This window comes from Scardinius erythrophthalmus (assembly GCF_964197995.2).
Source record: "Scardinius erythrophthalmus genome assembly, chromosome: 21".
NCBI classification, from domain to species: Eukaryota; Metazoa; Chordata; class Actinopteri; order Cypriniformes; family Leuciscidae; genus Scardinius; species Scardinius erythrophthalmus.
This window is the reverse complement of record NC_138241.1, coordinates 30339928-30365816: the sequence shown is the minus strand read 5'-3', so window position 1 is coordinate 30365816 and position 25889 is coordinate 30339928. Positions and strand designations below refer to the sequence as shown.

General features: G+C 37.8%; 1 protein-coding gene across 1 annotated transcript; it reads right to left on the bottom strand.

The window, feature by feature from the left end:
- Positions 1-885: 885 nt before the first annotated feature.
- Positions 886-8101, bottom strand: spmip7 (sperm microtubule inner protein 7; the record flags this gene model as incomplete). Its single annotated transcript, XM_081350774.1, has 9 exons — positions 886-1012; positions 4176-4277; positions 4369-4476; positions 4652-4693; positions 4924-4991; positions 5067-5205; positions 5744-5820; positions 7390-7448; positions 7570-8101. The coding sequence occupies 9 exons, from the start codon at positions 8099-8101 to the stop codon at positions 886-888; spliced, it is 1254 nt and encodes a 417-aa protein (XP_081206900.1).
- Between the last annotated feature and the right edge of the window lie 17788 nt (positions 8102-25889).

The window sequence follows — 25889 nt, the reverse complement described above, 5'->3', positions numbered from 1 at the left end:
GAAATACCGCAGTGAGGGTTTTATTCCCACCATGGCTCAGCTGTCAAACTAACTGAAAACAGAGAAGGTTTTCCCACTGCCCCAAAACAGATATGATGTTCAACATAGTGCAAAGTTACAATGACATCTAACAATTTCCTCTGCTCCTGTGTACCGACTTTTATAAATTCATTTGTTTGGTTTTTAGCACCTTTTCAGTCATAAATACATGTTGATTCTTACTATGTTTTCAACTGGTGGATTCGACTGAGCAGCTTCCAGAGCGGACTGTTTTCAACATAGAAGTGCAAAGACGACAAAGGGGGAAACAGGAAACCAGCATGTTCCTATTTCCTGTTAGCAGGTGAAGCTGCACTGGTATTCTTTCTTTTATTCTCCAAACCACAGTTCTTGGGGTGCAAAACTAGAGCATTTCAGAAATGCATGTCTTTTGTTTTCTTTTAAGATCAGATCAGGCAAAGTTTTATTTGCATTGACATTGCTGCGTAACCACAAAGTAGCTCTTTCCACAAGCTGTTTGTAAGTGCTTTTTGAATGTACCAAGGCAATAAAAGAATGCAGAAGAGGATCTGTGAGAAAATGATGCACTCATTTATCCGCATGGACACACATATAGTCAAATACGTAAGCCACACACACCCACACTGAATGTTTAAGACAATGGCACCACATCCTCCACATTTTCAGAAGCACTCATCTAAATCAAGGGAAATTATGCTAATAAAACATCTCATTATTCAGAGCTCAGAGAATCAGTCATTGACATAGCATCATTATAGATCTATTCACAAACACAGATTGGATTTCATGAAAAGGGAGGCTCTCATTTCCCACACTTCTTCATAATTTATTCTTCTCTTTAAGGAACATGTCGTACTTTTCGAGTTATTTCACGGAAAGTACCGGGGCTTTGGGATGAAAGTAAGGGTTTCCCGGTGGGACAGTGGTGATCATTCCTGATAGAGGGGCCTTGTGTCCGTAGTGTGGGGAGCTCCAGGTACCAGGACGGCTTCTAGAAACGGAAGAGGATCACATTAAAGGAATATTCTGGGTTCAATACATGTTAAGTTCAGTCAACAGCACTTGTGGCATAATCTTGATTAAATTTGAATCTGTAAATGTTAAAATATCCCGTTTTAGTCATATAGCCTCACGACATGCTGGTTTTAGAGTGAAAATGCAGAACAGAATTCATGTTTGTGCTTTTTATAAAATTATAAGCCCAACATTTCTGCACCAACCTCGATTTTCTTTTTTTAATTAAAAGGTTAAAAAGAAATAAATGAACTTTTTGTGGTAATCAACATGCTACAAATATTGCTGAACATGCTTAACTTGCATTGAACCTGGAATATTCAGTTAATCAAAAATTATTGGTGGGTAGTTAAAAAAGACATTAAATAATTGATTTTAATTCATTATAATTAGTTATTATAATTGAATTGATAAAATGTATTATAAACAATTAGTTACCTCACTGTAACATATTTATTTATTAATAATTTGTCACACCACAGGACTATTTCACGTGAACTAATGAACGAAAAAAGGTTAAAAAGTGTGAAAAATGTAAAAGATCTGGTGACCAGTCACATGACCTAAAATATACACTTTCCCTTATACATTTTAACCTAAAATCTTGATGTTAATGGAAAAAGTTCATAGACATCTTGTGTGTCAACTACTGTATTTATTTACTAATGCTTTAAAAAAGGGAGTATGATGAAGCTATTCGAATGTGTCCGATTTTCCAGAGAGCAAACTATGTCAGAGCCTGTCTTATGGCGAAAACGGCAGAGGAATAAAAACAGTTTGGAGACACTTGAATTATCTCCAAATAAGGAGTAGGAGAGAGTTAGAGGAAGTTGTAAAGGTGCTGACTTTCTGCTGTAAGGAAAAGACATGGGAGGTCTGTTTTATCGGCAAAGGAAACAGATTTCAGAACACCGGTGACTCCAGGAAAATGGATCTGGGTTGAGTAAAAACCACGATTACCACCGGCAACAAGAGCAGCTCAGCTTTGGATAGGGCCATCTGGAGAGGTCTGTTCCAAAAAGACGGTAAACCAGCTCTTCTGAGGCCCAGCTAGGAAACACGTTTTCAAAAAAAACCACCCGGTCCTTGGGTGAGGAGTTTGGTTTTCCTCCAGTGCTTCTCTCAAACACCTCCTCCTCCTTCTTCCTCTTTACTCGAGCTGCTGATGCCTGATTCCTACTCATTCTGAAAGCCGAGGACGTTTTACTGTGCAGACAGAGGGTGGAAGAGTGTTCCTGGTAGTGTCTGTCTGATTTGACTCTTCACAAACCCACAGAAAATAACAATGCTTCATGACTTAAGTATATGACAAAGTATATTCTTCCACATCTCTGTACTTATCTTATCTGCTTTATAAAATGACCTGAACTTTGTTCAGCTTGACACGTCATGTTGGGGTCTGCTAAATGATGCTTCACACACCTCCAGCCGTAGCCACATGCTGCAGAGCGTTGAAGAGCGTAAAACTAGGGCAGACACAGAGCACAGCCTCAAACAGAAGGGGAACATGCAGGAGATTGAAAAAATAAGTTTGACAGGACACATACTAAGGCAGAAACAGAAACAGAGACAGAGATCAGAAGATAAATGACTGCAATGGTTTGTGGGAAACGCCTCTTCAGAGTGATCCTGTGATGTGCTTACTGTTACAGGGCATGTTTACTACCGCACTATTAGAATGTGCAATGACACAGACTAGGCTTGATTTTATTAGCATTCATTCACCTTTAGATCATAACTTTACCATTATTACGTTTTAAGCAAATGTGAATACATTTACTTGGTATTCTGACCAGATAATTATGCAAGATTTGCATTAGAGTATTCGATTATTTATATTTGTATTGATTTATAAAATGATAAATCATTAACTAATTTCAGGGAATTTGAGTGTGTTAGTGGTTTTGACCACAAAAGTTGACTTACAAAAGAACGTTCTGAATACAAAGCACTGCTGCCACCTACTGAGATAAAAGTGGTACAGTGAGGTTTTATGTTGGCTATAATAATAATAAAAAGGTCTGTATTGCATTTCTCTGTGTAAAGGTCTTAAAGGTTCAATGTCTCAAAAGGATTTTTTTTTTTTTTTTTTTTTTTGCATAAAGAAATTGATTAGGCATACTATTTTTAGGACCTTTAAGATTTTTGTCAGTTTGCCAATATTTACATTGCAAACATAGCAAATTCTGCAGTTACTATATGTTACTATTGACTTTTTTGTAATTCCCATTATTGTCAATGGTGATTGTCATTAGGTTCTAATACAGAGCAGTGTTATTTTAGTGACATTTAGATACTATAATAGTTTTATTATTATTTTTATTTTCACATTTTAATTTTAGTTTGTTTTTGTCAATGCTAGTGTAAGTTTTTTTATGTCTATATAGTTTTTATTCATTTTTATTTCAGTTTTAGTTTATTTCAGTATCAACACTAAAAATAATTGCTGCCTTAAATTTTTAAGTACAATCGACTTGGATGTTTACGTAATTTCATTCATTAAATTAAACTGACTTAAAAATGAGTTGAATCTTGTAGGCTATAACTTGTCAAAAAAAAGTTGAAAATTGCTTAACTTATTTTGATGAGTTAAAGTGATGTAAAAACACGTTGTCATAACCTGATTTTATATATAAATATATATATATATATATATTTACAGTGAAGTTAAAATAAATGAAAATAAGAAATGCTGCCTTTAAATTAATATTTTATTTCAAGCATCAAAAATGTTTTTTTTTAAATGGTTTAATTGCAGTTTTGGTTTCAGTTTATTATAATAATGCTGATGCAAAGTAACTCTTGTAGATAAATGCATTAAAACAACTTTTTTATTATTAAGCAATTTTTTTGCATTATATTAATGGGAATGAGATTTGTTGCATTATGTTTAATGAGAGTTTTATAAATGAAGAAGGATAGAAGTGATTGTGTGATTTATTGATTATTATTTGGCAATAACATCACAAAGCAAAATATCCATTTATTCATTTTCCAAACCGCTTGTCCTATTTCGGGTTGCGGGATTATGGAGTTGATCCCAAAGTCTTCGGTCATAGTCAGGGAAACATCCAGGATAGATGGCCAGTCCATCGCAGACAAAGCAAACTATCTTAATCTGAAATGTTGTGATGACTTACCCTGCTGTTTGTGGAGTATAGGGTAAAGAAGGCAGACTGTCAGCTGAGGTCTGTGGTCTGTCAAACTTGGCTTTTCCAGTGTAACCAGGTATAGTAGTTCGGCTACAGAGAAAACAAAACATCTTCCTTATAAAGAGCTCTGTAGAATGGTTAACTTATGATGTACACACAACTACACAGATCAGACTATTACTAGCTGGCAGGGGTGTGAGGAGGCACTGTGGTCCGCAGAACAGTCAGAGGGACGAAGTCTTCTTCTGGGACGTCCACACTGTCCATGTTCTCAGAGCCTACCGTACCGCTGTACAGTACAGAGAGATCACAAATATCTCTCAAAGGCTTAATAAATGTACTGGAAAATAACTAAACAGCAATACACTGAACGGTATGCAAGTGATTTGTTTTGAGTAGTTTATAACAAACATTTGTGTATAGAAATGATCATAACTTTACTAAAGATCTCTGCATCTGCTTACCAATATAAAGGTACATGGCCTGATTTTGGAAATGGACTGGAGCTGTTAATTGAAAACAATTGTCAGAAACAACTCAATTTATTATACACAGTGCACTATCCAGTATAAACTCAGAACCCTGTAGCTCAAACAGTAGAGCATGGTATTAAAAATGTCAAGGTCATGGGTTTGATTCCCAGGGAAACTGATAACAGTGTATCTTGAATAAAGCGTAACTCGCTTTGGATAAAAGTGTCTGCCTAATGCATTACAGGGGTATTTAAATCACTTACAAGCTGATGGGTTTCCTTGTGTTAAATGTGGCACGCAACTGATGTTTGTTCCAACGGGATCCAATAGCCTGAAAGCAAAGAAATCTCTCTGAATGTCTCAGATGTTCAGCAGAATAACCTCACTTCCAGTGCAGCAGACTCACCTGCCACGGCTCAGGTCTGCTGTGGTATCGCTTCAGCACCAATCGTTGACTCATGGGGTCAGCCATTTTTTCCAGTGTAGTTGTGGGTGGTTTGTGGCGAGGAGGTAACTTTGAGTCCCAGTCTACATTCTCATAACCTCTATTACAGAGCATATCCACACAGTCACATGCATAAGACATATGAACACTCAGCTGCAATATTAGCATCTACCATATGGGTGTTTGAAGTCACCATGAAATCAAATATTGTGATAGTTATTATAAAGGATTTATTAGTACACAACATTATTATTTTAATTTATGTGGTCCCGTAATCTTTCATCAAAATAACTTCCCCTCCCCCTTGCAATGACTTCTCTTCTCTGATGACGTGTTTACTGGCAAGAGAGCGGGACAACCTGTCAATCACATGACATCACGGCAATAGCAAACCACAACCATCAATCAATCCCTGATGGACAAAAAAAATCTCAAGAAAAGACCATTGCATCCTCCAGTTTGAAAAATTGACAAATGTATAGCTTGAGTGCACTAAGTTTTGGATAAAAGTGCCTGTCAAACGTGTAAACAGGCAAATGGTACAGAAAACACCAAATGGTCCAAAAGTAGAGAGTCTTGGAAGACAAATTGTTGTAATTCTGCTGTTAAGGGAGCTTTTAGAGCAAACATATTCAGACCTTTGGGCTGCAGAAGTGTAGATGTATTGTCGAGCTGCCGTTGCTCTGCTATCAAAAAGAACAGATGGTCCTGGACCCTAGGAAGGGATAGTAAACAGACAATGGCATATTATTAGCAAATATCATGGTCTAAAAGTCAAGTCAAGTCATCTTCATTTACATAGTGCTTTTAACAATGTAGATTAACAAGTAACAGAGATTGTTTTGGCTTTATAGCAGCTCTAGAATAAAGTTATTGTCCAGCTAAAGTTAGTTTTGATTGATTCACTTCCGTCGCAACGATCATTAGTTATTAACTTAGGGGCCGCTAACACGACACCGTTTTAACCGAAAACTCTTAAGTTCTCTCAGCGCAAACTTCAAAAACACAAACCTGTGAGAATGCTGATGGCGTGCACATGCGTATTACGAGTTCAGTCTATAGGTATGCGCGTTTGAATATATATGTACGCAGGCGTGTAGTCCTTCCCTACAAACCAACCCTCAACAAACTACTTGTCTGGCCTTAAAATTTATAATACAGAATTTGTATTGCTTCCGCGCAGCCACGCGAACCGGAATTATCCCGACAATTCGGCAACCCGGAATTCTTCACAAATTTCAAAAAGTGTGCACAAACAGCACGCCAAATTTGCTTACAATTTATTCTATCTAACTTATTTGTAAGTGTGAACTCGTGAAATACCAGTGTTGTGCCGAATTTTGCCCCCCCGCCAAATTATTACCCCCCTAGTATTGGTAGGTTTAGGATTAGTTGTAGGGGAGGGGTTAGGATTAGGGGTGGGGTTAGGATTAGGCCATCAGGTACTGACTTCAACGATGGGGGTAATAATTTGGCAGGGGGTCGAAATTCGGCACAACACCGGCATCTACTCTGCCCCTACTGGCCTAATGCGTAAACATTGCGGGAAGCACGTTATTCAGATGAGATTTAAACTTTGTCGGAGACCCAAGTTTGCTTTAAAGACGAAATTAAACGTACCAAGCAAAATGTTCTCTCACCATTCCTGATTTCACCGCTTTCAGACCAGAAACGAAAGTCGTTGCTCTCCGAGTGTTTTTTCGTCTTCTCCGGTCGCGTTCATATGTAAATTGTGCGAGCTTATTTTGTCCATCAGAACGAAAGATCTGAAAAAAACTTCCAATCGAAGAAATCTGGACAGAAGTGGTTGAAAGTGGACGCCCGCCTCGTCTACTTGTGATCCAATGACCAAAACGCATCAGATGTAAATAGGGTCAATGAGAGGTCAGAAATTAAAGCTAGTTGTAAAGTAAATTATGATTTATATTCTCAGACTATACACGACTTGTATATAATTTTTGATACTTTCATGGTGCTTTTGTGTCATTTTTGAAGATTGAAAAAGCTTAGTCCCCATTAATTGTAACAACTGCTTGTAAAAGAGCGACCAGTACAATTCTTCAAAATTTCTCTTTTTATGTTCCAAGGGAGACAGAGAGTTAAAAGAGCAACATGAGGGTGAGTTAATGATAACAGAATGTTCATTTTTGGGTGAACTATTTCTTTAAGGCACATTTCACATGAATAGTTAATGTTCAGTGCTGTAAAAGCGACAAAGCTTCGAACAAACCGCATACAAGAGTAATATTACAGTAGCAGGGATGAATAATTGAGCATTACTGACCGCATTTATTTCATGGCTGTCCTGAGAGGGGTGTTCAGTACTCTGTGCACTTGTCCAACCTGATGACAAAGCAGACAGAATACGTTAATAAATATGTAAGAGTCTGAAACTTAAATTGCTTTTTGTTACACACTGTTGCAGTCATTCCAAACACGCAGGCCTGTAACAGGTTGCAGTTACCTCCAAGGTTTGCCTTCAATGCTGCCTCTGGTTTCATCCTGGAGTTCCACCTCTTGTGCTCAGACTTGTCATATATCAGAGCAGAAGGTCTGGTTGGAGGAGTCTGAGGCCTGTCTCGTGCTCCTGCCGGAACCCACAGATCAGACGGGGTGTAAACGGTTTCGATGAATGGTGTTCTGCTCTTTGCTTCCAGACGCACCTGTGCCCCTGCACTCAGTTGACCGGAGCACGGATCTATTAGAGTCAGATAGTCACGCAGTGGCACCAGAGAAGAGTTTTCATCTGGTGTCTGGGCTCCAGGATTGAATTTGGAGAACGCACGTCTGTCTGTCTCGACCATGCTCTCAAAGTCATACCTTCCCTCTGGACCCTTCTCACAGGGCAGATTCATCCTTCTGCACCGCCACCTGCTCACTGCATGTGAACTCTCACAGGGTGTCTTGAGAAGTATCACACGATAAGGTTCTCGTTCCACCTCCATTAATGATTTATAAAAGCAAACAATTAACCAATAAATAGAATATATTTCCATAAACGCAGCATCTCTCTTCTAGATGTGGTGGAATTATGCAGATGGAAGCCGCAGGTGTAATCATCACCATTCGCTGTTGCCAGGAGACTGACTGTCATTAGTTTGTCATTAGATTGCCTCCTGTGTCACTGCAGTCAGCGGGAGGTCAAATTACTGGCATGTGTCTGTAAACTGACACGCTGGGACTCAATAGACTCACAATGAAGCTAAAACTCATTATTGAGAAGAATTACAGATCGTCGTCTATTTTGGAGAGCTAAATTTGAATGAGAATGATGATTAACGGTTTAAGTAGTAATGATTTTAATGCATGTAGGATGTTGAATGCAAAATAACTAACCGTTATAACATTCAATGGTCACTAGGGGGAGACCTAGATCAGACAATTTGGGCTATGATGTTGTCTCACATGATGATGGTATTAGGTCTTATATGAAGCCAAATATAATTATTACACCCTAACCATAACCCAACACCTTTTGTCAGTTTCACACGTGAAATAAGTTATTAATTAATATTTATGTGCAGCTATCGTCTATATTGTAAGAACCACAGTGTCCCCCAATACTATAATTATAGGAACAAATGGTCCCCACAAGGATAGAAAAAAGAGCACAAACACACTTATGTAACATACCAATATCTTATGTTATATACGGTACAATGGGGCTTAAAATGGTCTTGTCCCATAATGAATATATAATATAAATATATATCATTGTCAACTCTATTGTCAATTCTACCAAATGCACAGGACATATGTAGGTACAAACACAATGTGTATATGTATACTGTATAATGAATGCATAAAGAATGTATTATTTTCACCATCATAAATGTTTGTTATGCACTGTTAGTGAGGGATCATGCAGTATGCATAAGCAACAGAGTCAGTGCTTTATGGCTATGATTAATAAAAAAAAAAAAGTCTAAAATAGCTTTGGACTACAATTAGTATACCAAGAAATATTCTTTAGTGCATAGTTGGCTTTTCTGCATGTTCACTGAAGCAAAATGCATCTCATATAGTCTGCCTCAGTGGCCAAAGATTAGTAGATGGTTGGCTTGATATAAATGGTCAAATGCAATATTCTTCTTTATACTGGTTTAGAAAAACAGCTCTGTCATTAATATGGCCGTGTGTGCTTGTGCTCTTGATGAGAATGCCCTTGCATATCTGGGTGTCACAACATGGCACTGATGACGGTGATAAGCGCTGATAGCCGATGTTAATCTCGGGCCTTCGTTAACATAAACACCAAACAAATATTCAGGAAGCTGTATATGCTGGAAACGGCAGGTTAAAAATAGTCCAATTAGAATTATTTCACAATGGTGCTCCGCATGTATAACACCCCTGCCCTCCCGTTTAATTTTGTCAGAAAATATCTAAGCTCTTGTTCAAGAGAGAGAGAATAACATCCAAAAACTTTAAGTCAGCAATGTTTTCAGTGGGGGGTTCAAATTCAGACTTTCCTTTTAATAATTTACACCCTTCTATAGTGCTTGCTTTGTTTAAAAAAATCAAATAAATGGATACTGTATCTCAGGCTTTATGTTCTTTACTGTTGAAAACAGACTGTAGGTCTGCTCGACTCAATGCAAAAGCTTCAAGGCTGAATATTAATCATTATCCTATACATTATTTTTTTCTCTCCCTCTCTTTTTTTATTTATAAAAAAGCCTTTCGTTTTTCAAAAAGCATTGCTGTTTTTATGACTTGCACTGAAATTCTCCAAGAAGAAAATCATATGTGCATGATCAAACTATAACCAGCTAACTATAGTGACCAGTAAGACTAGAAACTCACGCTCAGCGTTTTGAAGACGGTGCTCATTAAGATGTGAAAACAGATCAAAAGGTTTCTAAGGTCTAATTAAATTAATTGAGGCCATTTGACAGTCATTTAACAGTCATTTATGTTATTTATGCTTCCATTTGCATTTTCATTCAGTAATGCGCCGCCGACTGCAGTGGTGTTTGCAGAGACATAAACAAATTCCTCTGTAAACAATTAAGAATTAATGCTTCACTCCAGGCCTAGAAATGCCATAGAGGGCTGCTATTGTAGCCTACTCCTGAAAGAACCCCATCCAAAATACGACCTGCGAATTGTGTTGTTTTCGTCTTCCCGGGTCTGTGTTCACACTAATTGGCCATATTATCCCTGACAAAAACAGTGTGATGACATTTTTGCAACACCATTGGTAAAAGGCTCCTCAGGCATTTGGGTGAAACATGATCTGTAAGAGCGCCGCCCCGGGCAAAACAAGAGTAAACCAATGTGCAATATAGACGCCCCCTCCCAAATAATATGGTGAAAACATGTGACATGCTTTGTGTTAACGTCAGCGAGGCTATTTCTTTTCCTAATTAATGCTCAATCCTTAATTTATTTGTTCTCTTTTTCGCTTGGGGTTCATTCAGTGGGGGAGCTCTTAATGAATTAGAAAGTCTTTGGTGCTTGGAGATGAAAGTATTTTTGGCAGGGATATGGGTATTTTTAGTCCAAGAAATAATTTTCTTCTTCAGAGAGAGAGAGAGAAAGGAAGAGAGAAAGACAGAGTGTGCCATGTTGCTGAAATCTAGTTATTAGTCTGCTAGTCTGCTCCCTCCTTCCCACTGCAGGCCCTGACATTATTTAAATAGCCGCACACCCATCCCATGGTGCCCAGCCGTGCACCAGAGTGGCTAATTTGGGTAAGCCTCATTCTTCTAGAAAAAGAAATGCAGTATATTTAAGAATATGACATGGGAGAAGGGACAATAAAGGGTAAAATAAAGCGATGGAAAGGGAGGGAAAGAGAGAGAGTGAGAGCTGTGTGAACAGCTGCTGTGGAGTTTGTTAGTCAAGCCTACATTGTATAAACCTGGGTTATGTTTCTTTCCAAAAATTATAATTGCTTTTAGAGCTTTCAATGCACACCCATCACACTCTGTGCAGTCCTTCACTCTGTTTTGGCCTAATTTGCTTAATTTCACTGTTCTCTATGATACTTGATTCTGATTTGTCAATTATGCCTCTGAGCAGTCAAATATTTCAATAGGACTGCTACAAAAAATATGTTTTTTTTTTCAACTATGCTTTTAAAATACTTATTTTAAAGGTACACTATGTTACACAAAATTAAAATGAGTCGACACATCATCAATCCTTCTTCCAAAACATGGTTTGTCTTTCGCTGATTCACTATGGTAAGCCTATTATAAGTGTTTATCTTTTCGATCTGTCAGGATGGTCTTTGGAGGAAATTGCGTAAATACGTGTCTCGTCATATCCGTAAATAAAGAAAAGTTGCTCCGGCTACTTTGACGCGTGTATGGATGTGGTATAGGTTAGTTGTCACACTAAGTGAGAACAATTGACATGGAGCAGCTAAATCTCAAATACGGGGAATCACCTGTATAAAATAAACGCTGAACAGAGGAAAATCTGTTGGCAAAAAGACAATGCCTATTGACAATTTTATTGCTCAATAGGTGAGTAAGGAATTTTATTGAGCAGATAAATTGCCATATGTAGGTCTCTAACAGAGATTATTGTAAAGCATTATCTACTGTGAAGGGTCATTATGGTTGTATTATGGTTGTGGGTATAACGTTTTCAGCTAGTCAGCTTGTGATCCTTAATGTCTAAACTGGTTATATCTCTTGTCAGGTTATTGTAGTGTTACTGTAGTAGAAAAAAATATAAAAATTATTACCAATAAATATTGAAATAGTACACTTATAGTATAAGTATACTAGAACGTTGATATTAGTATACTTACTAAAGTATACTTCAACTTTACAGAAGTTTACGTAATAAAATATATTTTGAAGTATACTTATTGTTGTATGTAAGGGTCACAATGGCAAAATACAGACACTACTTTCATGTCTCTTATATCACTTTCCGAGTCCTACTCCTAAAGGTGTAGTTCACTCAAAAATGTAAGTTCTGTCATCATTTACTCACCCTCATGTTGTTCCAAACCAATATGATTGTCTGTCTTCTGTGGAACATAAAAGAAGACATTTTAAAGAACAAAATTGGACCTTGACTTTCATTGTATGATTTTCATTGTGTGACAGCCTTCAAACATCAAGGGTTTTAAAACTTTTTAAACTTTCAGACACAACTTCATATATTTTTTATTTATTTGATGATATTTATTGTCTGGTCTATGTGTGTTTATTTTCCTTTTGGCCAGGGTCAGGGACCATTTTGGCTGTCTCGTTAATTAGACAATGGGTCCAGGATGGATGCAGACCTTCAATGGCGGCTGGGACTGTGAAAAAGAAAGTGTGAGACTGTGAGTGCAAGTGTGACAATGAAAAATAGAAAAAGAAAGAGGGAGAGACAGCAATGAATGCTCAGAGATGCTTGTTCATTACCTCTCTAATAAGGTACCCTCTTTAAAGGCCTTAAAGAGCCTTTTACTGTCTGGTACATTAAATTATTACAGAGTTTAAATATGGATACAACAATTATATATTTATTTATAACAAAACTTCGTATACATAACATACTGTATGTACATCCTGTCGTTTTTTCTCTCAGAATAAACTCATCTGAAGGGGTTTATTCTGAGAGAACAACTGGCTGGATGTACATTATCCCGCTTATTACACGGCTACTTGACACATAAGTAAATCATTAGAGACGAAATATTGATCTGAGTTTAAATATTTTATTAGGTCTTTAAACGCAAAGCTTCCGCGTAGCGCGGCAAGTTCAAACTAGACGGACATTTAAGAGATATGCTAGTCATACCACTTGTTACACAGCATTTCACCATATAAATAATTATGGATAAGACATTGATTTCAGATTAAACTGTTTTAAAATCATACCTGTTAGTAGCCTATTTTATAATCCAACAGTGTAAAAAACAAAATGGCAGCAGCTGCGTTTGTATGAAACAAGAGCGAGCGATTCTGGATGGCATAATTAAATAACTGTACACAAAATGTTGATTTGACAGAGTTTTAATATTTTATTAGCTCACCAAATGCAAAACTTCCACGAAGAAAAACCGCTCCTATAGCAATAAGCTTATAGCGCTGCTGACTTCAGTAACCCGGATGAGTGTGCGTTATCTGTTTTCAGCGGTTGTTATCTGGGAATAACATACCGTTGGATGACGCGATTGACCAATCAGAATCAAGTATTCCACAGAGCCGTGTAATATGTCTCGCAGCAGTATGCCGACAAAAGCTTTCCTGTAACACTTTAAAAAAATGGGGCTCTACAAAACCCATAAGGTTCTTGACTCAACTTTAAAGAACACTTTAAGACAAAAAAGGTTCAATGTAAAGAAAAATGTCTTAAATTATTGCATTATACGTATTAAACATAAAACATATTGCATTATGTTTAAAGGAGAACTTGGTAGCTTTTTTAACTTAATAAAACTGTCTAGAAATCATTTGGATGGTTAAACAACCTGTTCTGGTGATATTGGTGACTTTCCCCGCTCCCCCCAGCGTTCCCAGGCGGAAAACCAACCTTGCAACTTGTTCACTACCGTCCCGGCAAGATAGAAATTGGAAGTCTCGTGAGAAGCGAAAGCGAGAACGAGAACGAGCGCGAAACACAAATTGCTTTACGGCAATTCGACATAAACACACACGCATGTATGATGTATTACCAGATTACCCACCTCGATAGACATAGCTCCACGCGATACAGTTGGCTTGCTCCGATCAAAACAAACGCACATGAGCAGCGGTAGAGAGGGGGAGGAGGCTGCCGCAAGTGAGTTTTTTACGACTGTGTTGTGAAATATACGCCCCACCACAGCTGTAGGGGGAGCTCGTGGGGAAAACATGCGACAACAAAAGGGAAAATCAGCGAAGAAGTGACTAGAGTTCGCTAGAGTTGCCGAGTTCGGCTTTAATTAGTTATTTTTGTACCGATAAATGATGTTTATAAACTGTTTAATTCTTAATTAATTAATTTAGATGTAATCTATTTTTTTACTTCCATTTGTCCGAGACAATGTTCGAAGACCCTCCTAACTAAGCTGAAATGTGGTAGGCTACTTCTAGTTGTAACTTTGATGATTTTCGCCGGTCGGTATACTATGAACAATGTGTAAATTCAGAAATTCACATTTATTTGTCAGCAAATGTCTGCCGGATGACGTTTTGCCAACTTTGCGTTCGTGAAAATGGCAGTTTCTTTCATTTCCCCCCTCCACTTGGCCTTTGTTCGTGGTCATCCAGTTTGCAATGTTGACTAAAAACACAGAGGTTTTTCACAGAGCCACTGCCTACAACACAATGGATCCTTCAATGGAAACAGAAAGTAACAACGATACTTCCGCTAAACGTTTACTCTTTACAATACGTCAACATCAAAAAGTTGACGTCATTATACCTAAAAGTTTGCTAAGAAGTATTTCCTACTAAATGGTATTTGACTCTGGTAAGCCTATCCAAAGCAGAATGGTGGGAGAGGCATTAGACAGCAACATGCCCATTGCATTATGGGTGTTGAAGTTTTCCTACCTATTTGGCTAATGGGAAGACAGCAGACATTTTTCTCTAGTCAGGTAGCACTGATTTAAATTTCCCCCCGGCTTTTTACTGTACAGGCAGCCGAGTTTTATTGAAAGCTCATTTTACCAGCAGTGAAGTACCCATAATTTGAAGTTTGCTAAGGCCCCTGGGCCCCACCCCCTGGTTAAGAACCATTGCCCTAAAAGTTTCAATATATGAATTGCCTGACAGAACCCTTTAAGGTTCTATATGAACTTTTATTCTAAGAGTGAAAATACTTCTAATGCTTCACGATTCTCAGTTTTATGTCTTAAAGGGATAGTTCTATCATTACTTACTTACCCTCAAGTTGTTCCAGATCTGAGCTCATTGTCACTATGAATTGTCATTTTATGGAAAATATCTGCATGGTGATTCTGCAAAAACTCACCTTTTGTGTTCCACTGAAAAAAAAGTTCCATAGAAAACATTTTCTGAATTTTCTTTTTTGACCACGCTATCCCTTTAATATCCCCATAAGTGTTCATTGAAACAGTCTGATTTGTTTAGTAACTGAGTGCATGCCATTCCAAATGCACGCTCAGTTAATGAAAGCAAATGTTTAGCCTTGTTTATGTCACATTGCCGTGGGTTTCGGCCCCAAGCAGTGGCCTCGCCAAAGCTCGTAAGTCTGAGTGATCATTGGCCTTTCTTTCTCTCCGGTCTCCCGTCTTCCCATGCCCTGCTGGCCTTAGCAGCATTACTGCTCATGCAAACACTAGTCATCCTTTGAAACCCCCATGAGCACCTGGGGTGAGCTTGTCCTGCCAGTGTGGCCTTTGGCAGCTTCTGTGTGCTGCTTTATCACCCTCCCTCTTCCTTGCTCTTTGCCTGTCACCCTCAATTAGCCCAATGAAGTAACAAATCTGCCGCTCTATATTTTTCATGAGGGAATCAGAGAGCGGACAGATATCTGTGAGCCGTCATTTCCCTCAGTATAGAGAAGTTCATAATCAACATATGTTGATGGCAGTGTTTACTAAAAAATCAATGCTGTGTTGGGAATAGACAGCTCAAATGAAAATCAGTCAGGGCCAATTGAGATTTTTGAGATAGAATGTTTGGGCTTGTCACACACGCATAATCAGAAACAACAATTTAAAAGGAGCCGAAACAACAGCTGAGAAGCTGTCACAAAAGAACGTGGGAATAGGAAATAGAAAACAAAAGGGCTTAGAGGCACTGAATGAAACGTGGGGGTTCATATTCACAGGCCCTTTTACTGGAAGTGTTTTGTACGGGCAAGAAATCAGACAATAGCAGTAGCCTGTCAGGAAGCTGAAGGGTCTCTTGGAGATTACAGCCAAATGATGTTCCCACCTTGAGGCGAATGCATAATAGACATTAATCTGATTTGTGAATTAGTCAGCTCTGTCGTGATGGAAAAAATCAAACTGATGTGTTGTTAAACATCGTCACTGCGCTTACACATTGAAGAACATTAGATTTGATTAATCGCCAGAGAGAAGTTCAGCTATAGAGCGCTTAAAATGCATAGCAGCAACAAACGTATGAATAAATAAACTGGGCAAAACAATAAAACAAGGAGGAATAAATGCAACATAAGCACTAATAGGGTATCAGTGAAAATGAACTAAAATTATAGCCTATTCCCATTTGTGCTTGGATTCAATACAACAGGCTAAAAGTTTATGGGTCGTTCTATACTAAAACATATGTATCCATATTTGTAAACATTAAGTTAACAATTGCAGTTTTTTGTAATTGCTAGGATTTCTCAATACTTTTTTAAAAACCTCTTCACGCAGTGAGCACAACAGCAGTCTGTGTGGGCTAAACAAGTGTGATAAACTGTGATCATCTTTTCTCACTCAGAAACAACCTTCACCAAAACTCGATGTACCTACAGGTCTGTGTACCTACCACACTCTTTTCAAAACTGTTAAACGTTGAAAACCTAACAAAATACAAAACGGAATAAGACAACAATTTGCTATACTTCTGCATTAATACCGTATTGGAATATTTTCTAAATCTAAAAAAAATGAATACTAAGTAATTAAATGATGCTATTACTGTATATACAAAAGGGGACAGGAATCATTCCGTACAGTAATGTATTGTAAGCATGGACCATGAAAATATACTGCCTGATTGAATTCTAAACAGAAACATTATTTGTCTTTCATTGTTTTGTATAGAAATTAAATGTTATCCATTGTCTTATGCATCATGCAACATGTTGTCTGTATTTAGGTCATTGTTTAATGAGTGGGAAAGCGTGCTTGTTGGGTGAAAACTTTTTGGAAAATGAGTTGATTTGAGATGAAATGTTTTGGTAGTTTTAGTGCATTTTGAATGTGAAATGAACTGCTGTGCCGAGATGACAATTGGATAGGAGAACTGTGTGAATAGTTTTAAAAAAGTGACCTAAGTATTGAGAAATGTGTCCTAGATAAATGTGTCCTAGAGATTGTAAAAACTTGTAATAACTGATACCAGTGTTTATCAAAATTATTTAACCAAACATATATAAAAAATAGTAATATACACATTTTGATGTACAGTATGTGTAGATGGATGGATGGATGGATGGATAGATAAATAGATAGATAGATGGATGGATGGATGGATGGATGGATGGATGGATGGATGGATGGATAGATTGATTGTCCATTACTTTAACATTTCTGATTACATTACCTTTCTGAAGGCATAAATATGAAAAATACCCATTTCACAGAATGTTCCCTGTATTACTGGCTCTGTGGAACTGATACCAATTGACATTCAGTTGCTGTAACATGGTGCATCTTAACCCTCAATCTAATAACTGTTTGAGCTCTCTAACAGGCAGTGAGGTCATCAAGTTATTGTTGTATTTACACAGCAATGATGGATCCGTCATACCACAGTTTGACAATTTGCAAATAATTTGACTGTTTGCATTGGTGCCACTGTTTATTAGTTCCCTTGCAGCTGTGAGATGAGTGGGGATGGTGATAGTGTCCTCACTGGAAAGATCATGCTCATTGAAGCTTGTAGATATTTTTAGACCCGTCATTGCCGAAGGTGGCAAAGAAGAGAGGGCTTCTGGATCTGGCTGTCTGCTGTCTCTCCCCTCCTCTACAGCCTTGTTTCTGTCCGCTATAACACAGCCAAGAGTTTCAATTAAGAAATAAAAGGCACCATAAGGTAGGCAACACAGAGGGTAATGGACTTTCTCTTTTGCTTTGAAAAAATGAGCCTGTCCCTGGTGACTTACGAGATTACATTATTAGACCGGCACACAATTGCACAGCCAACCTGTTTTCATTCCCGAAGACTGGTTCGAAATTACCTGGGTCGAAGAAACCAACTGCAACAGAAAGAGACGACTGAGTAAATGCCGTTCTCTAAGCACCTTAATTGCTGTCAATTGTCTCGACATTTAATCGGGTCGCGGTTAAAAATTGGCCAACATTGGGCCTTAACTGCTGCTTGTGTCCTCTTAGGTAAAAAGCTGCCTTTTTAGACAGATTTGATTTGGTCATGTTATAGAGAAAATATAGTGATAGTTCATCCAAAAATGAATATGATATTATCATTCTATTACCTTCATAGTTTCCCAAACCTGTATGACTCATTCTCAACACAAAATGAGACATTTTAAGATATCTTTTTCAATAAATCAGTTGATTCATTTCACAAAATAATTCTGAATGTTTCATTTATGATCTGGACTGGTTCATTAACAAGTCTACATCCACAAGCAGGAGTGCCCTTGTTCTCCACCAGAGGGCACTCCTCCCTAGTCCAATCCAATCTCATCATGAACTGCATTTCCCAGAACCCTTTGCTTAGACTCATTATGCTTCATTACTTTCAGCTTTGTCTCATTATCTTGTTATCTCTGCCTTTATAAGCCCTGTGTTTTTCAGTCATTCTTTGCAAAGTCGTGTATGTTGTTACACTGCATTTCTGAGCATTATCCTGGTTTCCTGTGTCTTGGTTTCCTCTCCCTGTATTCTGGATTTTCTTTTTATCTTTTTTTTGTATTCTGGATTAGTCTTCCCCTTTTCCCTGTATTTTCTGCCCATGTGTGTGACCCTTTGACCGGATTATGATTCTGGCTTGTCCAGAGCTTCAAATCAACTGAACTCATTGCTTCGCAAAATGTTTCGAAGCGTGTGAAACGCCACACGCTGATGACCCCCTTTTACAAGCATTCACCTACACATTGGAAATGTTTTATTGAAAGTAAAATCTGTCAAATGCAATTAACTAATCATCTAATAAGATTAAATATCAAGTGTCTAATCTGTGCTTTTATATCAATTTTCAGGGCTTGTTTTGTTTGTTCAATGGATTGCTCAGGTAAACGTGCCAATAAGAGACTATTAACTTCTTTTAATTATACTAATGTCTAATTAAAACGTGTACAAATGTATAAAGCTGATTAGAGATGAGGCAAAACCCATAGACACTTCTGGGCGATCTGGGTGAATCCGCATGATTCATGGGTTTACAGAGATCTCCCCCAGCGGTAAATCATTGAAATTTCGAGAAACAAATTTTTTGAAAAATGCTCTGAAACAAAATATTCGTAAAGGTCCATGAAGTAGTGTTTAGAAATTCCCCATCACTACCTAATAAAGCTGCATTTGGATCTTCAACCTAAGTCTTGGAGCAGTCCGTTACAGATAATTAGTGAATATTGACTTACTATGAAGTCTTTTGCTCTCATGTGAAATTTCCAAACGCATATGTGACCGCACCTTAAATGATTTGTTCATTAATCGTACTGGTCCTGTTGTCGAACTCAGTTGCAATGAGATTGGGATTTAGCAATGCCCAATTAGTGAATACATTATTATTATTTTTTTTTATCTTTTCAATGAATTGGTTGATTCAGCTTACAAAACCAATCTGAATGATTTATTAAAAAAATATTATTACATTTATTTAGTGAATAATGATTTTTCAGTTTTCCTCACTCAAAGCTGCTTCAGAAGGCTTGGAATATACAGAAGCACACAAGTCAGTCATGAACTGCTTTTACAATACTTGAAAAAAGCAATCATGCTTTTTGAACCTTGAAAGCATTAGGGACCATTCACACAGAACGCGCTTTTGAGGTTGAGAAATGGCAGGCACAGGTCAGTGGAATGAAAACATTTGAAAAGATGAACTTCTTTTAACTTGAGCAGCTCCATGTTTTTATAATACTGTGGCATACGTGAGACGCTGCAAAAGAAGCCTAACACACTTTTACAGTGAAAAACAATGGAAAAGCAGCACAGTGGAGTGTAAAAATGTGTTTTTGCAGGTAAAAATGCGAGACGCAGGGCAGTGGAACAGAAAAATGCACAAGGTCTAGAGTCGTTGAACTTTTTACTTGAGCGCCCTGTTGTTAGAATGTCGTATCAAGAGTGAAGCGCTGAGAAAGATAAGTCCTCATTATTTGTATTAGGATGGAAAAGAAGAATTTCTCCACTGAAATCAAGTCACCTTCATTTATATATCCCTTTTAATAATATAGATTGTTATTCTATAGCAGCTTTACCGTGATAATAGGAAATTAAATTGACAGAGATTGTTTTGGCTTTACAGCAGCTCTAGAATAAAGTTATTGTCCAGCTAAAGTTAGTTTTGATTGATTCACTTCCGTTGCAAAGATCATTAGATATTAACTTCTGCTTACATGATACTGTTCTAACAGAAAACCCTCAATGCGCTCCGGCATTCTCATTTTCATAACAACAGTGCCTGGTGGCTCGAGAACGCAAACCTTAAAATAGGTTCCAAGTTGCAAGCGTTGAAACTTTTTGACGAATGAAAGAAAATCATATGAGTTTGGAAGGACAGAGTGACTGAATTATTTTTTTGGGGTGAGTTAATTCCCTAAGTTCACAATGAGAACAGAATCGCTTCTTTTCAGTAGCTTGCATCAGATAACCTTACAGTCTCCCTGTTAGCAAGAATTTGCCAATTGCGAAAAATCCCAGGGATGAAGAAAGACACCCAAATACCTGGATTTTAACATTCCTTGAAGCAAAGAGAACAGAGTGGTTTTCTTTATGTTAACATGACCTCACGCTCAGACAGCTTGACATCTAGTTATGCAGACATCCGTATCAAAACAATGCTCTTCCAGGCTGAACCAAGACGCGCTCTGTATTCAGGTCACAGCAGTGAAGAGAGGAGACGAGGCATTTCCCCCAGCACACTAACTCCAGCGAAAAAGAGGATGAGCAGGATTAGCCTTCTCCCCCAATCACTCGCTTCCCTTCCAACTACACACGAGTCAATCAATAACACACTCACACAGAGACGCAACAGGTGGTTGGCACAACTTACAACAACAGATAGCCAATATTCATCTGTTTCCTCACTCTTCTTTTAACCGAGGGACTGGCGTGTCTTCTCTTGCACGATTTCTTCAGACGTGAGCTGTGAAGCAGAGGCTGATGGAGGTGTTTTTGGAGACATACCGCCTCGTCTCACACCTTTTTAATGCAGCGTTTCCATCTGGCGCCTGCGCTGCGCAGACAACAGTCTGATGACGAGCACAGACACACAGCTGGCGTACTGGACCAGAGAATATCTGATTCTCTCTTGAAATCAGGCTTATCAATTTCACTGATGACTTTCCAGTCCAGTACATCCCTGTTTTCTTCCGCCTGTTTCCATCTGTAGCTGTCCTGGCACAATATTTTTGTAATTCTTGCTAAATGTAATAATACCTCATGTGTCAGGACAGACCAGCAGGTCGCAGCCTCAATCGTGTGGTGTTGTCTGAGTAGTATGACAGAATGTTATACAATACCTCACATGGTTACCATGGTCAAAATACACAGAACTGGAATTGACTTCCCATTTGAATTCATGGAGAATATTGACCACTGAACTAGAAATGTCTTCAGAATTCTGGTGAATTTACAGTCATGCTTTAGATTAGGGTACAGTTCTCACTATTGACGAATTATTAATCATGATTTTTGCCTCAATAAACTCCTAATTACTGCTTATTAATAGTTTGTAAGGTAATTGTTAAGTTTAGGTATTGGGTAAGATTAAGGGATGCAGAAAATGGTCATGCATAAGGCATTAATTTGTGCTTTATAAGTACTAATAAACAGCTAATATTCTAGTAATTTGCATGCTAATAAGCAACTATTGATAGTGACAATTGGACCCTAAACTAAAGTGTTACCGAATTTACTATTAAATTCAAAAGTTAAACAAAAAAAAAAGGCATCAAGGTAAAGACAGTCACTGTGTCCGAAATCGAATACTTCCCTAAATAGTACGTGAAAAACAGTATGCCAAAAATTAGTTCTGAAGTGCGCATTCGATAGACACTGCTATCCCATGAGGCCACGGGAAAGGATTTATGAATGCCAATGAAGTGACGCAACTGACGCTGGTGGGTCACGGGACTGTAACAACATGGCGGATGTAGTACGTCCAAATTTCATTCAAACTATATTCATCGGTCACAAAGTAAATTCAAATTCAAAGTATCTACTCAGTACGCGATTTCGGACGCAGTGCATTTGTATAAAGCCAACCTTATACAAATGGTCTTCTTAGGGGCTTTAGAGAAAAAATGGTGTAAAAATATAAACAAACAAACAAATAATAATGATATTAAACATTAATACTAATGTATAAATAATATAAATATTAGATTTGTTCCATTCTGCTTTCTAAAAACTGCTCAGAAACCATTTTTATTGTTCGAACAGCTGTTGTGTTTTTTTTATAAATCATATTTATTTATGTGTAGCTCTGAGACACGTAATATTAAGTCTAAAATCACAGTCAAAACAACACTCTTGCTTGTGATATTTCTTAAAAATTCACTGATTTCTCTTATTCCAGGTAAGACATTATTTCTTGAACTGCAACATTATTCTGCTCATTTTTGGATGTTATTGCTTAATAAATTGGGTGCTATATTTATTTTGGACACGCTGCTATCATTTAATTGTGTCATTTGCAGTGGTGTGTGTAGAGGCCGTAAGAAGGGCACGATCAGAGTGAGAAATTTTCTCTCTATCTGGTTCGAAGCAATGTGGACATGTTGCTAATGGAACACAGCCAAATGCTTATTGTTCATTTTATACCTTACACAAACACAATTACAGACGAAATCACTCAATTAATCATTTGCACAGCGGTTTGTGTCAGAAACTCCTTCAGATTTCAGCCTGTGGGAATGCAACTTGGTCCAGAGGAAATCATCACAGATTGACAGACATGTTTAATGGGGTATTAGCCATGTATGAAGTAATCTAGCTACAAGCCACAAATGAATGTCATTGCTTGTTAAGGACGAAGCATTTACTATCATTTGAATGACCAAGGGAGGGTCATATATTAGAGGAGAATTTAGATGCAGCGCGGCATAATCGGTTTTAGTTTGTGTAACAGATTCCCTCATTAAAAGTTCCCTTTGAAGACAGACGGAGTTGCTGGTATTAAGACACTTTGGGAATTCCATTTCAAAGGGCCAAACTAATTCAGGCTACCCTCAACTGTGTAGTCATTAGAGTTAGTTTTAATAATTGAGCTCAACTAGCACGAAAAACCAAATAAGAGTCGAAATCTGGAAAAAAAAGGCACTTTAAAAAATAATCATGGGAAACATTAAACAGAGGAGGATCCAGATCTTTTGGCCCATGTTTAGAGCATGTTTTAAGGTCAAAGCTAAAGAACTGAACTGGGAAATTCAAAAAGAAAGCTGTTCTCATCTGAAGAGTAAGCCTGGAGAGGGGTTAGCGATACTGTGGGAAAGAGACACTTTAATGACAATTGTGTATGCACCGCAGGGTGTCCGACTTTACAAAAAGGATGCATGAAGAAATCCATGATTCCAAATCCATTGAGCCCCACAGCTGAGACGTCAAGAGGAGAAAAGAGACACTGGAGGTGATCAGAGTTGAAGAAAGAGATAGATTGAAGCACAGAGAGATGCCGGGGGGTGATCAGCTCTTCTGTCATGTATGTGCACTCATCTGGCTTCATTTTCCCATAATCCCCCAGTCTTGCCTGAAGGCACGTTTTGCTACAGGAGGGATACTGTCTGGCAACCCTGGTTTGAAGACAGAGAGCATGTACCCAGCTGACAGGGACTGAAGAACATTGGCTAACATTCTGGAAAGGTTCTCTTCTGAACAAACATTATTCCAGTAACTTTGAAAGAGCATTCATTCAAAGTTACTCGGTTTTTAAAGGAGCAGTATGTAATATTGACAGCTATCGGATAAATTTGTAGTCCAAATTCAAAACACTGGAGAGAGTTGTTTCTCCTGTCCCCTTCTCCTCAGACTCGACGTTCACGCGGGTTGCCAGATTGAGGCCGCGGAATAGGAATGAGCGCAATTTACAATGAAAGATGACGAGCCTTAAACTGTAAGTTGATGAGTTGATTTATCTGCGTTTTAATTGACTATTAAACACCCCTGGTCATGAGCTTTTAGATGGATGCCGAGGCTTTTAGGTCGGGTGGAATCTGCAATCTCTGACCCAGTTCGTTTGCTGGCTTGATTGGCTGAAATACACTGTGTTTCACGCCAACTGGCAACCCGGGTGTCGTAATACTATTGGGTAAATTGGCAATTGGCAGCAATAAATCACACAGACCAAAACAAAAAGAGATATTCTGACACAGAACGCACATTTCAAAGTAGAATAACTGGCTGTAGCATTGTTTTTCAGAGAAACAAGCATGTGAACTCAGCATGTTTCCTAAATATCTGCAAACATATTATGGTATTTTTATGCTTTAGTACAGTCCCCCCCCCCAAAAATGTTCTCAAAACATTTGCACAAAAACATTATTTATACATGGTTCTGAAAACCCTTTAGTTAGATGTCATCTAATTTATTTATTTATTTAAATGTAACTGTTTTTGAATGTTTAGAGAACCCTCAAAATAATAAAATGGAACGTTCCCTAAACATTTGTATAAAAAAAACTCTTTTTAACCGGACGTTGTGAACATTCAGAAATGACGTTTTCTTAGCTTAATGGGAACTTTAGCAGAACGTTTTCAGAACATTTCTGTTATCTGGGTAGGCGTGAAGGGGACCTAATAAACAAACATATAAAAAAAATCTTCAATGAACATGAGTTATTGTATAACCCAGTAACATTTGCTTTTAAGACTTTAATAATTCTGCTCCATTATTCATAATCTGCCTGTAATTATGTTGTGTAATTTTATGCTCATTTAATTGATTGGACACATTATTAACTGCTGATAAAACATCATGAGGGAAATATAAACCTCTCTATGTAAACCCTCATCTTTAATCCTAAAAACTAATTGCCGTTACTATGCCTAAATGAGTCAGCTGCAGAAAATCCTGAAGATAGACTGGCTGTTTGTTTGCTGAGAACTTAAACACACTGAAGTGGCAACAGAATCAAATCTAGTACTGTTTAATCTACTCCGCTAACCCGTGTTATGCTCTTTGTAGCTTTCAGTTAGCGGCAGAGCCCTTGACATCAAATCGAACTGCATTTAAGAGCTGCCATATGGCAGGAGGGATCTGACTGAATTACTTTGATGCAAGATTCAGTGTGTGCTTCTTTGATATCACACCTGATGTTGGGGCATATTATCCTGTCACATGGATTTGTCAACTTCACTTTGATCCTCTCACATTAAATTAATGATCAACATTTTTAACACTGATTTGTTTTGTTTAAACCAAATCACGGTAGTCATTGTGACATTGTGAACTGCTACAGAAAACTTGAGATATTTGTGCACTTTTTTTGACTTATTGACCTTAATCTAACGGTTAATCAAATTAAAAAAAACTAATTTGGTGCATACTAATGATGAAATGCCATTTTAGTGCCTAAAAAGGTATTGTTATTGTTAAAGTTGTCATGAAATGGAAGTTGCAATAGTCCTTCCTTCGCTATTGTGACTTGTATATCCGAGTGAAACGGCTTCTCGAACTAGAAAAAATGTAGGGCCGGACTTTTCCAATTATATTTGATTGGATGGTTGTGGTTTGCTATTGGTCGATCTCATGTGAGTGACAGGTTGTACCGCCCTCGTCCCAGTAAACGCATCATCAGAGAAGAAAAGAGATGTCTCTGCAAGAGGGGAGGGGAAGTTATTTTGATTAAGGGCACATGAATATAAAAAAAGAAAAGAAGTGCACGGATAAATCATTTATATTAAATACTGCAATAAGAATTGTCATTTTGATTTCATGGTGAATTGAAAATAAAACAAACTATTTTGGTAATTAAAATAATAGGTCCAGTAATTGAAATAAAGCTAAAATAAAATAA